The sequence below is a fragment of the Acipenser ruthenus genome, chromosome 2 (assembly GCF_902713425.1).
Source record: "Acipenser ruthenus chromosome 2, fAciRut3.2 maternal haplotype, whole genome shotgun sequence".
Taxonomy (NCBI): Eukaryota; Metazoa; Chordata; class Actinopteri; order Acipenseriformes; family Acipenseridae; genus Acipenser; species Acipenser ruthenus.
This window is the reverse complement of record NC_081190.1, coordinates 21,720,551-21,733,962: the sequence shown is the minus strand read 5'-3', so window position 1 is coordinate 21,733,962 and position 13,412 is coordinate 21,720,551. Positions and strand designations below refer to the sequence as shown.

Sequence of the window (13,412 nt, the reverse complement as noted above, 5' to 3'; positions counted from 1 at the left end):
CAGAAAAAGACTGAACAAGAACGGTGTTCATGGAAGGATAGCCAAGAGGAAACCACTGCTCTCGAAAAAGAACATTGCTGCCCGTCTGAAGTTCGCCAAAGAGCACATAAATGATCCACAAGACTTCTGGAACAATGTTCTCTAGACAGACGAGTCAAAGGTAGAACTTTTTGGCCTCAATGAGAAATGTTATGTTTGGCGAAAACCAAAAACTGCGTTCGAACAGAAGAACCTCATCCCTACCGTCAAGCATGGTGGTGGGAGTGTGATGCTTTGGGGCTGCTTTGCTGCCTCAGGACCTGGACGACTTGCCATCATTGACACAACCATGAATTCTGCATTGTATCAGAAGATTCTAGAGGAGAATGTTAGGCCATCCGTCCATGAGCTGAAGCTGAACCGAAAGTGGGTCATGCAGCAAGACAATGATCCTAAACATACAAGCAGATCTACAAAAGAATGGCTGCAGAAGAAGAAATTCCGCGTTTTAGAATGGCCTAGTCAAAGTCCGGACCTAAACCCCATCGAAATGTTGTGGCAGGACCTAAATCAAGCTGTCAATGCAAGGAAGCCCTCAAAATGTCACAGAGTTGAAGCAGTTCTGTAAGGAAGAATGGGCCAAAATTCCTCAAAACCGATGTGAGAGACTGACCAACAGTTACAGCAAACGCTTAGTTGAAGTCATTGCTGCTCAAGGGGGTGCCACCAGTTACTGAATCTAAAGGTTCACGTACTTTTTCACACATGGATATTGAATGTTGAATCATTTGTGGATAAATAAATGTTGAAAAAGTATCATGTTTTTGTGTCCTATCTTTATCTATTATTAGGACAGATTAAGATATAATAACATTTTAGCTTTGAAATATGTGAAATATGTGAACAGAACAAGCCCATTTTTTTTGCATTTCATCTCAAATGGAGGAAACGGGTCTTGTCCAGACACTTGTAAAATTCTGCCAAAAGCAGCTACAGGTGGCGGCTGCGAAGCACGTCATCACACTGCAGTTCAGTTAGTTGGAACTGCAAGTTTTCATTTGTTTCTTTAATATTTACAGTAAAGGGGCAAGAGAAAATCTGAATCTCCTTGTCAATTGTTGAAAAGTCTTCAAAGCGCTTGTTGAACTCTGCAATTAGGGCTGATATAATGACCACGTATTTCCCCACTGATTCTGAGATACGTTCATTGGGAAAACTATCAATGACTGATTTTAATGATGGGAAGTGCACCGCGTTGTGCTCTTTTGCGTGTTTCTCAAACAGGTGGAGTTTCACTACAAATGCTTTGACCGTTGGGTGCATTTATGAAACAAAGGCGTTTTTCCCTTGGAGGCTAGCATTGAGCACATTAAGTTGCCCAGTGATGTCAACTAAAAAGCCAAGGTTCGCTAACCATGCAGGATCTGTGACGTTGTTAAGAAGCTCTCTCTTTTCTGAGTGAAAAAAGAGTTTCAATACTGAACCTCGACTGAGCCAGCGTACATCGGAATGATACATTACGTCACCGTATTCAGCTTCCACTTCACTGAGGAAATTCCTAAATTGTCTATGATAAGTGCTCTCGACCGAATAAAATTGATTGTTTTCACAACTGTTATCATTATGTTTCCCAATTTGATCACTTTGGCACACAGAACTTCCTGATGAATTATACAATGCAGTTTAACAGCCTGAATACACACTTCTGAGATTTTGTTGCAAAGCATAGTTGCCAAGCCATTGGCTGAAGTGCCATTTGTTGTTACACCACATAACTTATGCCAAGGCAAATCAAACTTTTGAAGCGAAGCTGGCACTGCTTCAAAGAGATCGGACCCCTTTGTTGTCCCACAAAGGCTCTGGAGATCAAGGAGTTCTTCAGTGATACTGAAATTATCATCAGCTCTTTTGAAGAAGCACAAAGAAACGGGCAACGTTGAGGACCGTAGACGCAGTGGTCGGCCAAGGAAACTTACTGCAGCAGATGAAAGACACATCATGCTTACTTCCCTTCGCAATCGGAAGATGTCCAGCAGTGCCATCAGCTCAGAACTGGCAGAAAACAGTGGGACCCTGGTATACCCATCTACTGTCCGGAGAAGTCTGGTCAGAAGTGGCCTTCATGGAAGACTTGCGGCCAAAAAGCCATACCTCCGACGTGGAAACAAGACCAAGCGACTCAACTATGCACGAAAACACAGGAACTGGGGTGCAGAAAAATAGCAGCAGGTGCTCTGGACTGATGAGTCAAAAATTGAAATATTTGGCTGTAGCAGAAGGCAGTTTGTTCGCCGAAGGGCTGGAGAGCAGTACCCGAATGAGTGTCTGCAGGCAACAGTGAAGCATGGTGGAGGTTCCTTGCAAGTTTGGGGCTGCATTTCTGCAAATTGAGTTGGGGATTTGGTCAGAATTAATGGTCTCCTCAATGCTGAGAAGTACAGGCAGACACTTATCCATCATGCAATACCATCAGGGAGGCATCTGATTGGCCCCAAATTTATTCTGCAGCATGACAACGACCCCAAACATACAGCGAAAGTCATTAAGAACTATCTTCAGCGTAAAGAAGAACAAGGAGTCCTGGAAGTGATGGTATGGCCCCCACAGAGCCCTGATCTCAACATCATCGAGTCTGTCTGGGATTACATGAAGAGAGAGAAGTAACTGAGGCTGTCTAAATCCACAGAAGAACTGTGGTTGGTTCTCCAAGATGTTTGGGCCAACCTACCTGCCAAGTTCCTTCAAAAACTGTGTGCAAGTGTACCTAGAAGAATTGATGCTGTTTTGAAGGCAAAGGGTGGTCACACCAAATATTGATTTGATGTAGATTTTTCTTCTGTTCACTCACTTTGCATTTTGTTAATTGATCAATATAAACTATTAACATGTCTATTTTTGAAAGCATTCTTACTTTACAGCATTTTTTCACACCTGCCTAAAACTTTTGCACAGTACTGTATATATTTTAAAGCCGTTCAATACAGTAAAGGAAAAGATGGAAACAACAGGATTTCAAATAAACTGCTCATTTGCCGGAAATTGAGATACCGGTATCCTCATCTCATTGAGATACCCGCATCCTCATCTCATTGAGATACCCGTATCCTCATCTCATTGAGATACCCGTATCCTCATCTCATTGAGATACCCGTATCCTCATCTCATTGAGATACCCGTATCCTCATCTCATTGAGATACCGGTATCCTCATCTCATTGAGATACCCGTATCCTCATCTCATTGAGATACCGGTATCCTCATCTCATTGAGATACCCGTATCCTCATCTCATTGAGATACCCGCATCCTCATCTCATTGAGATACCCGTATCCTCATCTCATTGAGATACCGGTATCCTCATCTCATTGAGATACCCGTATCCTCATCTCATTGAGATACCGGTATCCTCATCTCATTGAGATACCGGTATCCTCATCTCATTGAGATACCCGTATCCTCATCTCATTGAGATACCGGTATCCTCATCTCATTGAGATACCCGTATCCTCATCTCATTGAGATACCCGTATCCTCATCTCATTGAGATACCCGTATCCTCATCTCATTGAGATACCCGTATCCTCATCTCATTGAGATACCGGTATCCTCATCTCATTGAGATACCCGCATCCTCATCTCATTGAGATACCCGCATCCTCATCTCATTGAGATACCCGTATCCTCATCTCATTGAGATACCGGTATCCTCATCTCATTGAGATACCCGTATCCTCATCTCATTGAGATACCGGTATCCTCATCTCATTGAGATACCGGTATCCTCATCTCATTGAGATACCCGCATCCTCATCTCATTGAGATACCCGCATCCTCATCTCATTGAGATACCCGCATCCTCATCTCATTGAGATACCCGTACCCGGTAATGAGCAACTTTACACTGGCTCCCTGTGCAGTATAGAATTAATTTTAAGATGTTGCTGTTAACTCGCTGACATCCTTATTAAACCTGTGCAGACTATGGCCGAGGGGTAATGGAATAATTAATAATTAGTTAACCCCTCGGCCAGGACATAAAAAGCCTACCACTTCCCTGTCTTGGTGTGGGGGTTCTGAGTGGCGTGTTTTGGAGTGAGAGAGCGAGCGAGGAGAACGAAACCGAAAGTAAAACAAAAAAAACTTTAGGATCAGCCTGACCTAAGTATTTGCGTAGTTTTGTTTTGTTTAAAACTTTTATTATGTGCTCTGTTAGCAGTGTTTATTTGTTCAATCTTTTTATTTATTTTTGTGTTAAATAAATATAGCGCCGCAGTGCACTTGCACCCAAGTACCTGTGTGCTTGCAGTTCCTGCTTCTGGCCTGACGTCATTTAGCGCCTCCTGGACCCAGGCCAGAGGAGGTACTGCAGGTATCTTATTTTTTTTGAGAAATCTGTTTTTGTTTTGGAGAATGGAAAGGAAAAGCTGCAGGAGACAGCAGCAGCAAGAGCAGCAGCACAAGAGGTGGAGGTCACGGGTTCCAACCTGTCTGGGACCCCCGGACTGGGCAGCCGAGCAGGAACAGTGGAGGGTTGAAGGGACCCCCTGTGCGGGGCCTGTGGCGAATTCAGTCACGACCAGGAGGACTGCCCCTATAGAGACCCCTGTTATGAGGAGGCGTGTTACTAGGGCCTGGTTGGGGACGTGACAGAGTGGTTCGGGCTGCAGACCAGACCCGGACATCTCCAGCGCCCAAGAGGGGGAAGTCCAACTGTCCATCGCCCAAATAGGAGCAGCCCGATCGTCCTACGCCCGAGTGGGAGGAGCCAGAACGTCATACACCCAAGTGGGATGAGCCTGAACATCCTATGCCCGAGTGGGAGGAGCCTGAACGCTCTACACCTGAGTAGGAGGAACCAGAATGTCCTACGCCCGAGTGGGAGGAGCCAGAATGTCCTATGCCCGAGTGGGAGGAGCCTGAACGTATTATGCCCAGAAGGGGGGAGCCCAAACATCTTACGTCCAGAAGGGGGGAGCCCGAGCAGCCCAAGAGGAGGGAGGCTGAGCGTCCACAGCCCAAGAAGGGGAAGCCCACAAGTCCAGGGCCTAAGCCAGCAGCAGAGGAAGATTACCTGATGCTTCTGCCCACAGCCATAGGAAGATTATCTGATGCTTCCACCTCCACCAGAAGAGGAAGATTACCTGCTGTTTCTGCCTCCAGCGCCATGAGAAGAATACCTGGACCCATTCCTTGAAGTCCTTGTACCAAGGTCACCCGAGGCAGAGACTCCTATATACAAATAGTTCCTACATACCATGGCTCATACATCAAAAAAAGTTTAGAATTCAATTGTATAATACTGATGAGCCCCCCATGAGCCCCTTTTAATCCTGTAATGCTACATGCTGATCTGAACATTACAGATTATGTGGTGCAGCCCATGATGTTGCTTAAGTACTCTAAGCAGATGAGCTGTTCCAGGATGACAATGCACCCAGACACCTTGCAAACCATGTGTCAGAGTGATATGCAGAACAAAATGTGATGTTTAATCATCTAAATTCCCCAGGACAGTCACCAGATCTATATACCTTTGAGGGCTTATGGAGCATCTTTAAAAGATTATTGGACTGTGACAGGGAGAGCCCTGTCGCTGGTACCTGCGCAAATGTGTGCAGCTGGGACTCGGAACAGGAGACAGATTGCTGAGCAACCAAGTGAGCAGTCAGGCTCGCCCAGCGCTGAGCTGATCGGGAGGTTCGGATTGGCTAGGGGGCGTGCCCAGACGGGCGCTGAGTGAAAGCTTGCTCTGGTTGACATTGAGGAGGCGAGTGTCCACGCTGCATGATTAACAACTACAGAACCTTTCAACTGCAAGACGGTGCTCATGAAGGCACTGCCCGGCCGTGGCCGTTTGAAGAGGCAGAAGTCACCGTGAGGATGCCGGGACCCTGGGAGTCCAGAAGTAGGTTAGTTTAGGGAAGATTGATTCCAAACAGTGTATACAGATAGTTTTCGTTGTGCAGTAGGTTCCTGGAGAAGTTCGTCTCTTTTAGTGAGACTAGCACTTGCCTTGTGTGGCAAACTTACATTTTTTAACTTTGTTTTGTTTTCTTTATTAAATGTGACACTAGGGCTATCATTGCTGGTACCCTAATGGCAGCACCTATTATAATTAAATATGCGCACGTGTGCAGCGTGTCAACACCCAGCGCTCTGTGTCTGCCTCATGATTATTCAGTGACGACCCACACATGTAACAGTTCCCCTTTTACATGGACAAATAAGAATTTGACAGTGTTACAGTTTTCTGCTGGCAGAGGTTTTTGACAAATGCATAAATACAGGAGATGCAAATATGGTACACATTCAAGGGAGATAAGGCAGAACCAGGGAATAACATACATATGAGCCTTCATAACATGTAAAATCATTAAATCAATCATTCGAGGTAAACTACAGGATTATTTATAGTAACAGCATTATAGGAGAGGGCCAACATAGATTCAGAAAAGGACAAAGAAGTAATTGCAAGCAATGATATAAAAACAGTAGATAAAATCATCAAGCGCCGCATGAAACACTAATCCATCAATTGAAATCATTGGAAATACCAGGTACTGTGGTACTGTAAATGCAAGTGGATACAATACTTGTTATAAAACAGGGAGCACAGAGCACTTGTAAGGGGAGAAACTGCTAGTTGGCGCCATGTAGTGAGCAGTTGGGCGGCAGTGTGGAGGAGTGGTTAGGGCTCTGGACTCTTGACTGGAGGGTCGTGGGTTCAATCCCAGGTGGGGGCAGCACTGTATGTAAAAAAAATAATGTGATACCTGTATAATGTATAATGTGATATCGTGTAACAATTGTAAGTCAGGAACCCTGGATAAGGGTGTCTGCTAATAAATAAATAATAATAATAATGTTCTCAATGGGGTGCTAGAGGGATAGGTGCTTGGACACATGCTTGTATTTAGAGACTTTCAGCAACTCCAAAAGGATTTAGACCACATTGCATAGCATGCCCAGAAAGTATATTTGCTGTACACTGTGGTCTAAATATAGTATGGGAATGCCCCATTTAAGGTGGATGAAATATGAATGGAACAATAGAAATTTGCAACAATACATAGCACAAAAGAAGCAGCAAGAGCATATCATGAGAAAGTTTATGTTCTCTTACAGTTTAATCTTGCAGCTGAACTACAATAGTGGCATTGTCGCTATAGCTTGGTCATTTAAAACCTTTGTAGAAATGTGTGTGTGTGCATATGTCACTGTTTCCTACATAAAAAATGATATCAAAATAACAACATAGTATTCCAAACAAAAATAAATGTTTCACTTATCTCCGGTATTGTATCTGCATGTGCTGTACAGACACTTCAACTCCCACAATTTATGACTATTCAAGTACATTTTAACTGTCTGGAAACTAATTCGTGTCGTATATATTCAAATATAATAATAATAATAATAATAATAATAATAATAATAATAATAATAATAATAATAATAATAATAATAAACAACGAAATTTGGAGGAAACGTGTCCAGCTACACAAAGCACGACACAATCGTACCACTACAGCTAGTATATTCAAGTGTGTTTTGTGATCTGCTGTTGTTTAAATAATACATCTATCCAACACTGCATGTTTAATTTAATGACTAAATCATATTTCTAAAGAAAAAATGAGTAACACCATAGAAAATATCCTAAAACATTCTGTCTGAGCACTACTAAAAGAAAAAGAAAATATACACACAAAAACCTTTAGCATTCATGACCGGTTTATAATTTAAACTGATCCAGGCAATCTCTTTTTTCTAGGACGATAGCAAACAGACAATGTTTTATCAACCATTACTGTTGACTATTCAAATGAAACAAAGCAAAAAAAGTTTGTACCTTTTTTTCTTAAAAAAAAGTTTAATCGCTCAACTAAAGGCATTGAGATAAGGGGTAACCCATATATATATATATATATATATATATATATATATATATATATATATATAATTTCAAATCAAAATCCTCTATCCTCACATCCTCTATATATTTAAATTCGCATTTTACACAGTGATGTTGTTTATACATTTACAAGAAAACAATCGTCTGCCAAAGTTGTCAAAACACAACTTCAAGTATTTAAGTATTTTTTAATTATATTTTATTTATAAAACTGCATTATTAGTTAACGATAAATATGTTTTAAATGGATTTACTTACGATTATTTTCTGCCAGAATCAGGCAAATGCTTAGTGAGACGAAGAGGAAATTAAGCATTCCGAACACTGGTTTTAGAACAAAATCCATTTTCACGTTTGTCGGCGCTGAAGGAACTAACAGTCTCTTCTTACTCCTGCCTGAGTGTGTGTTCTCTCAACTGACTTTCCCTTCGTGCAGCTCTTTCACGACATCCTGGTGCCAAATGCATTTTAATACACTGCCTGCATATCCTCCTCAGACACACCTACAGTCCTGCCTCCTCTGAAACAAACGCAGCCACTGTAACGCGTTCATTCGAGAAAGCCTCTGGACCTACAGACTGTAGTACAGTCCAGCAAACAGCAATATGAATGCAAGGGCTAGTACCGTGGGGTGAAGTACCAGTGAGGAAGGTAAGAGACGGTGTTTTATCCCAGTTATTTAAAAAAAAGAGCAATGCCTAAAATAATATCCCATGTTTTCAGTCGAAAGAACACATTTAACAACATTTTTGAAGATTAAATATTTAATGGTAAACAATGCAGTTTGAGCAAAACACCACCAATTCGTTAAGATTACTTCAACGCCATCATCCAATTAGTCAAATCTAATTTCCAGCTCAGGAATAGTTTTAGCAGTCATAAAACAAATTATATATAGATGTTCACACATTATTATTATCCTGCAAAAAGGTATTTATTGTGGGTGTTTTTTTTTTCTTCTTCTTTCTTTCTATATACAATACATTATATAAACATTTGATGTAAGTAAACCATGTTTCTTTAAAATCTAAATGTCCTAAAGATGATTTAGTTAAATTAAAATGAACAGAAAAGCATAAATGGTTAAAGCTTAATGACAAGCATCCGATAGATGCACAGATACATTAATTGGTGTCTACTCATAGCTGGACTCTTTATACATTATTGATTAAGCTTCTGTTTCGGTTTGCTGCCCTACTACCGTTTCATGACTGGGTGGCACAGGGGATATGCACCTCTGCAGGTAAAATCTAGATGTGCAGTTGACATTAGTCTACATCACAAATTAAAATACCACACAACGTGTCACTCTTGACTCTCTGCTTGAGAGAGGCCAGGGACTGATTTATATGTTCTATGACATACTGAAGTAATCTGGCAGAGCTTTGTGTGGAAGCCTTCGATGAATCTCCCAGGACTGTGCCACACAGTTCCATGAGCTCTAACCTTCTATGAGCACTGCATTTTGAAGCACCAACAATGTTGGTAAAATGTACTGGCCACACTATTTCTTCCCTTTGAGGGGACAGTGCTCCACCATGCCACACACACTAGGTGATCTGAAATAAATAATATTTTAAATCAATATACTGTACTTGAGCATTAATGTCCAACGCAGTGGTCATTACCTGTTAGGTAGCCGATAATTCCAGCAATCGAGTATTAGTCTGTTGAAATCAGAAGTTGTCATTTTTGTATTTTTATTCAGTGTTTTTGTTTTATATGTTTGTTTGTTTTTTAATTTAAAAAGGACAGTTCCAAAATTCTAACATGGAATAATAAGAACATAAGAACGTAAGAAAGTTTACAAACGAGAGGAGGCCATTCAGCCCATCTTGCTCATTTGGTTGTTAGTAGCTTATTGATCCCAGAATCTCATCAAGCAGCTTCTTGAAGGATCCCAGGGTGTCAGCTTCAACAATATTATAGGGGAGTTGGTTCCAGACCCTCACAATTCTCTGTGTAAAAAAGTGCCTCCTATTTTCTGTTCTGAATGCCCCTTTATCTAATCTCCATTTGTGACCCCTGGTCCTTGTTTCATTTTTCAGGTCGAAAAAGTCCCCTGGATCGACATTGCCAATATCTTTTAGAATTTGTAATGTTTGAATCAAATCACCACGTAGTCTTCTTTGTTCAAGACTGAATAGATTCAATTATTTTAGCCTGAGTGCATTCGACATGCCTTTTAAACCCAGAATAATTCTGGTCTCTCTTCTTTGCACTCTTTCTAGAGCAGCAATATCCTTTGTAGCGAGGTGACCAGAACTGAACACAATATTCTAGATGAGGTCTTACTAATGCATTGTAAAGTTTTAACATTACTTCCCTTGATTTAAATTCAACACTTTTCACAATATATCCGATCATCTTGTTGGCCTTTTTTGCAGCTTCCCCACATTGTCTAGATGAAGACATTTCTGAGTCAACATAAACTCCTAAGTCTTTTTCATAGATTCCTTCTTCAATTTCAGTATCTCCCATATGATATTTCTAATGCAAATTTTTATTGCCTGCATGCAGCACCTTACACTTTTCTCTATTAAATGTCATTTGCCATGCGTCTGCCCAGTTCTGAATGCTGTCTAGATCATTTTGAATGACCTTTGCTGCTGCAGCAGTGTTTGCCACTCCTCCAATTTTTGTGTCATCTGCAAATTTAACAATGTTTGCTTACTATACCAGAATCTAAGTCATTAATGTAGATTAGAAATAGCAGAGGACCTAATACTGATCCCTGTGGTACACCACTGGTTACCTCGCTCCATTTTGAGGTTTCTCCTCTAATCAGTACTTTCTGTTTTCTACATGTTAACCACTCCCTAATCCATGTGCATGCATTTCCTTGAATCCCTACTGCGTTCAGTTTGAGAATTAATCTTTTATGCAGGACTTTATCAAAAGCTTTCTGGGAATCTAAAGCTAATGACCACTCTACTCAGAACTTGATTGACTGAGACAATCTGTGAGGATTATAATTATGGCTATTTTACTAGCCTGTATAAGTGCCTACACAAGCATTCCCGGCTCCTGTGTGACTTGGTTAGAGTGCTGGATGGGGAAGTGCAATGTCCTAGGCTCAAGCCTTCAATCAACCTTCACCTCCCCCTCACCCCAAGTAGTTTGCTTATGGAACCCAAGTGCTTGTTGGATTGCTTTAGTAGTAATACAAATCATATAGTAATGCTATCCCTATTATAAAGTTTCATTGGTGTAGTCTATGAAATTATATTTGCAGGCATACAAGAATCGAATGCTTGCCTGATGAGTTTCATTACTTCAAAACTGCCAGATATTGAATGGATGTTTTCGAAAAATGTCAAGCGATAATGATATGCTTTTTGGTGTAGTACTGATCAAAAACAATTGCAAGAAGCAAGAGCTGTTTTACAGTCCTCGCAGATGTCATGCAAATCAAAAAACACTATCAAAAATGTATTATCCATGAACCATATAATTTAACACCGAATCTGTTTCTTCAAATGATATTTTTAAATTGAGTTCAGAAAAAAATATGGCATGAATATCTGAAAACATCTGTTTGTGTACTGTAAGAAAGAACCATCATTGTCATAAATAATGTTTATAGGAAACTGAACGTGGTACCCCATGCAAATCTGCCATCTTTATTGAACAATTTACAATCTACCGTTTGTACAAAAAAAAAACTTCACTTACCTAAGATGTTTTGAAAATTGTAAATAACTTGTTGAAACAAAATCACTTTATATAACAAGGCTATCCACTGTAGTCACTTGTTTCTGCTAATAAACTGAGACAGTGAAACCTGTATTTGTGTCGCTAACACTTTCCTCCAAAACCATAAACAAAATGCAGTAATCAGTTCACACTAAATTAAAATAAACATTCAGTAGAGCTATCAATAAGACGATAATGTTGAATAACTATAGCTTGTATTAGGCGGAATTATAATACAATCATTATAAAGTTAAATATCATAAAAAGTATGTTTCACTGAGAGTCAAGAAAATAGTCTTAGTATAAATTATTCTGCTAAGCCTGTGTATCTTTACCTAACTTTTTTTGGGCTCTGTAGTGCTTTTATTATTTTTTCTTGATTTAACAGTACGTGCACCAGGCCACAATGAAGACAGATAGGACCTGAAAGTTGCAGATCCAATGGGATTTGTGAAAATGCAGTCAGCGGTCACAGAAATGCCAGTTTCATCAACATCCAACATTATTTTATTCATAAACACAATCTGTGAAACTTAATTGATTCTTACATTTTGCCTTTATTCTAATGCAAAATACATAACAATTACACTGTGGGAATCACACCACTTGTATGTTTAAACAATATCCTTGCATCTAAAAGTTCAGGGCCAAGGCAGCAACTGATTGGTGAGACATTGTTTTCCAAAATGCATGCATTTTGTTGAATAATAAATATTTTATGCTTGCATTTAATATTGTCTAAAACCACTAGCATGACAGTGCCATCTAGGCTGCTCTGATTGGAAATTACTTTTATACACTGAATTATTGCATCCATTCAGTCTGAGCATGATGTGGTAGGGATAAAGGTAATTTATATACAATAATTATGTTCTAAAGTATACTTTGTTTAATTCTTCAGATAAAAAAATAAAACAAACAAAAAATACTTGGCTTTATTTGAGTTTACCAGGAATTTCCTTAATGTTTTCAGGTTCCAACTGTATATTGTCCCTCAAACTAAATTCTCACTTACTGTAAAGTTGGTCCCATTCATTGCTTACAATCAATTTCTGCTTTAACAATTCATGTCATCAGGCTCTTGAGAAATAACAGGCACAGGCACTTGTGTATCTCTGATAATGTAATGCTAACAAAATGTTAGAGATTAGCAAGAACATGTACAAGAAGAACACAGAGACCAAAACAAAGTGCCATAGTCTTTTGTTGCCAAAGTGCATCCATGATTCATGAATGTCGCACGAAACATGAAATGACAATACAGTACTAAAAAATGATGGAAACGATTTATCTTTGGAACTAACATGCCTTGGTTGTTAGTTGTTTTGATCTTAAAAAATACAGAACTTAAACCTGTGAATAATAAATGACTGAGTCTTATATTGTGCATTAACAATACACAAAAGCTAGACAGATTTGTGGATATTTGAGTCCTACCTTTGTAGTTTCTGTGGGTGCATTTTACATTCTACACAAAACCATTACACATCACAGCACATCTGACAGACAGTGCGTAGAAGAACCGCTTGACTATGTAATATGAGTATCACATGTCCATCCAGGTCATTGTTGTGAAACAGTAACAGAGTTAAACTGGACAGGACAAAAGACAGCTGGTTAGTATATTTGTAAGAGTTCAGGGAATGCCTTGTAAAAGGATCCATGTGATCTGACTATTCTTTTGACGCAGCTACTGTTGCACCCTTAAAAGAAACACTCACAAGTCTGTTTTCTTCTCTTTGTTGCAACTTTATTTTGCTTCGGTTCGAGTTAACTTTTTAATAAAGCAAGGCGTATCATTTCTTTATGTCCAAACGGCACAC

At 39.9% G+C, this 13,412-nt stretch overlaps 1 protein-coding gene across 1 annotated transcript in view; it reads right to left on the bottom strand.

Annotated features, from left to right (window-relative positions):
* The window catches only part of LOC117963540 (contactin-associated protein-like 5), a 113,692-nt gene extending 105,255 nt beyond the window's left edge, over nt 1–8,437 (bottom strand). The window contains exon 1 of the mRNA XM_058991942.1: nt 8,152–8,437. Coding sequence (XP_058847925.1) covers nt 8,152–8,239 — 88 coding nt within the window. The 5' untranslated portion in view covers nt 8,240–8,437. The remainder of the gene's footprint in view (nt 1–8,151) is intronic.
* Between the last annotated feature and the right edge of the window lie 4,975 nt (nt 8,438–13,412).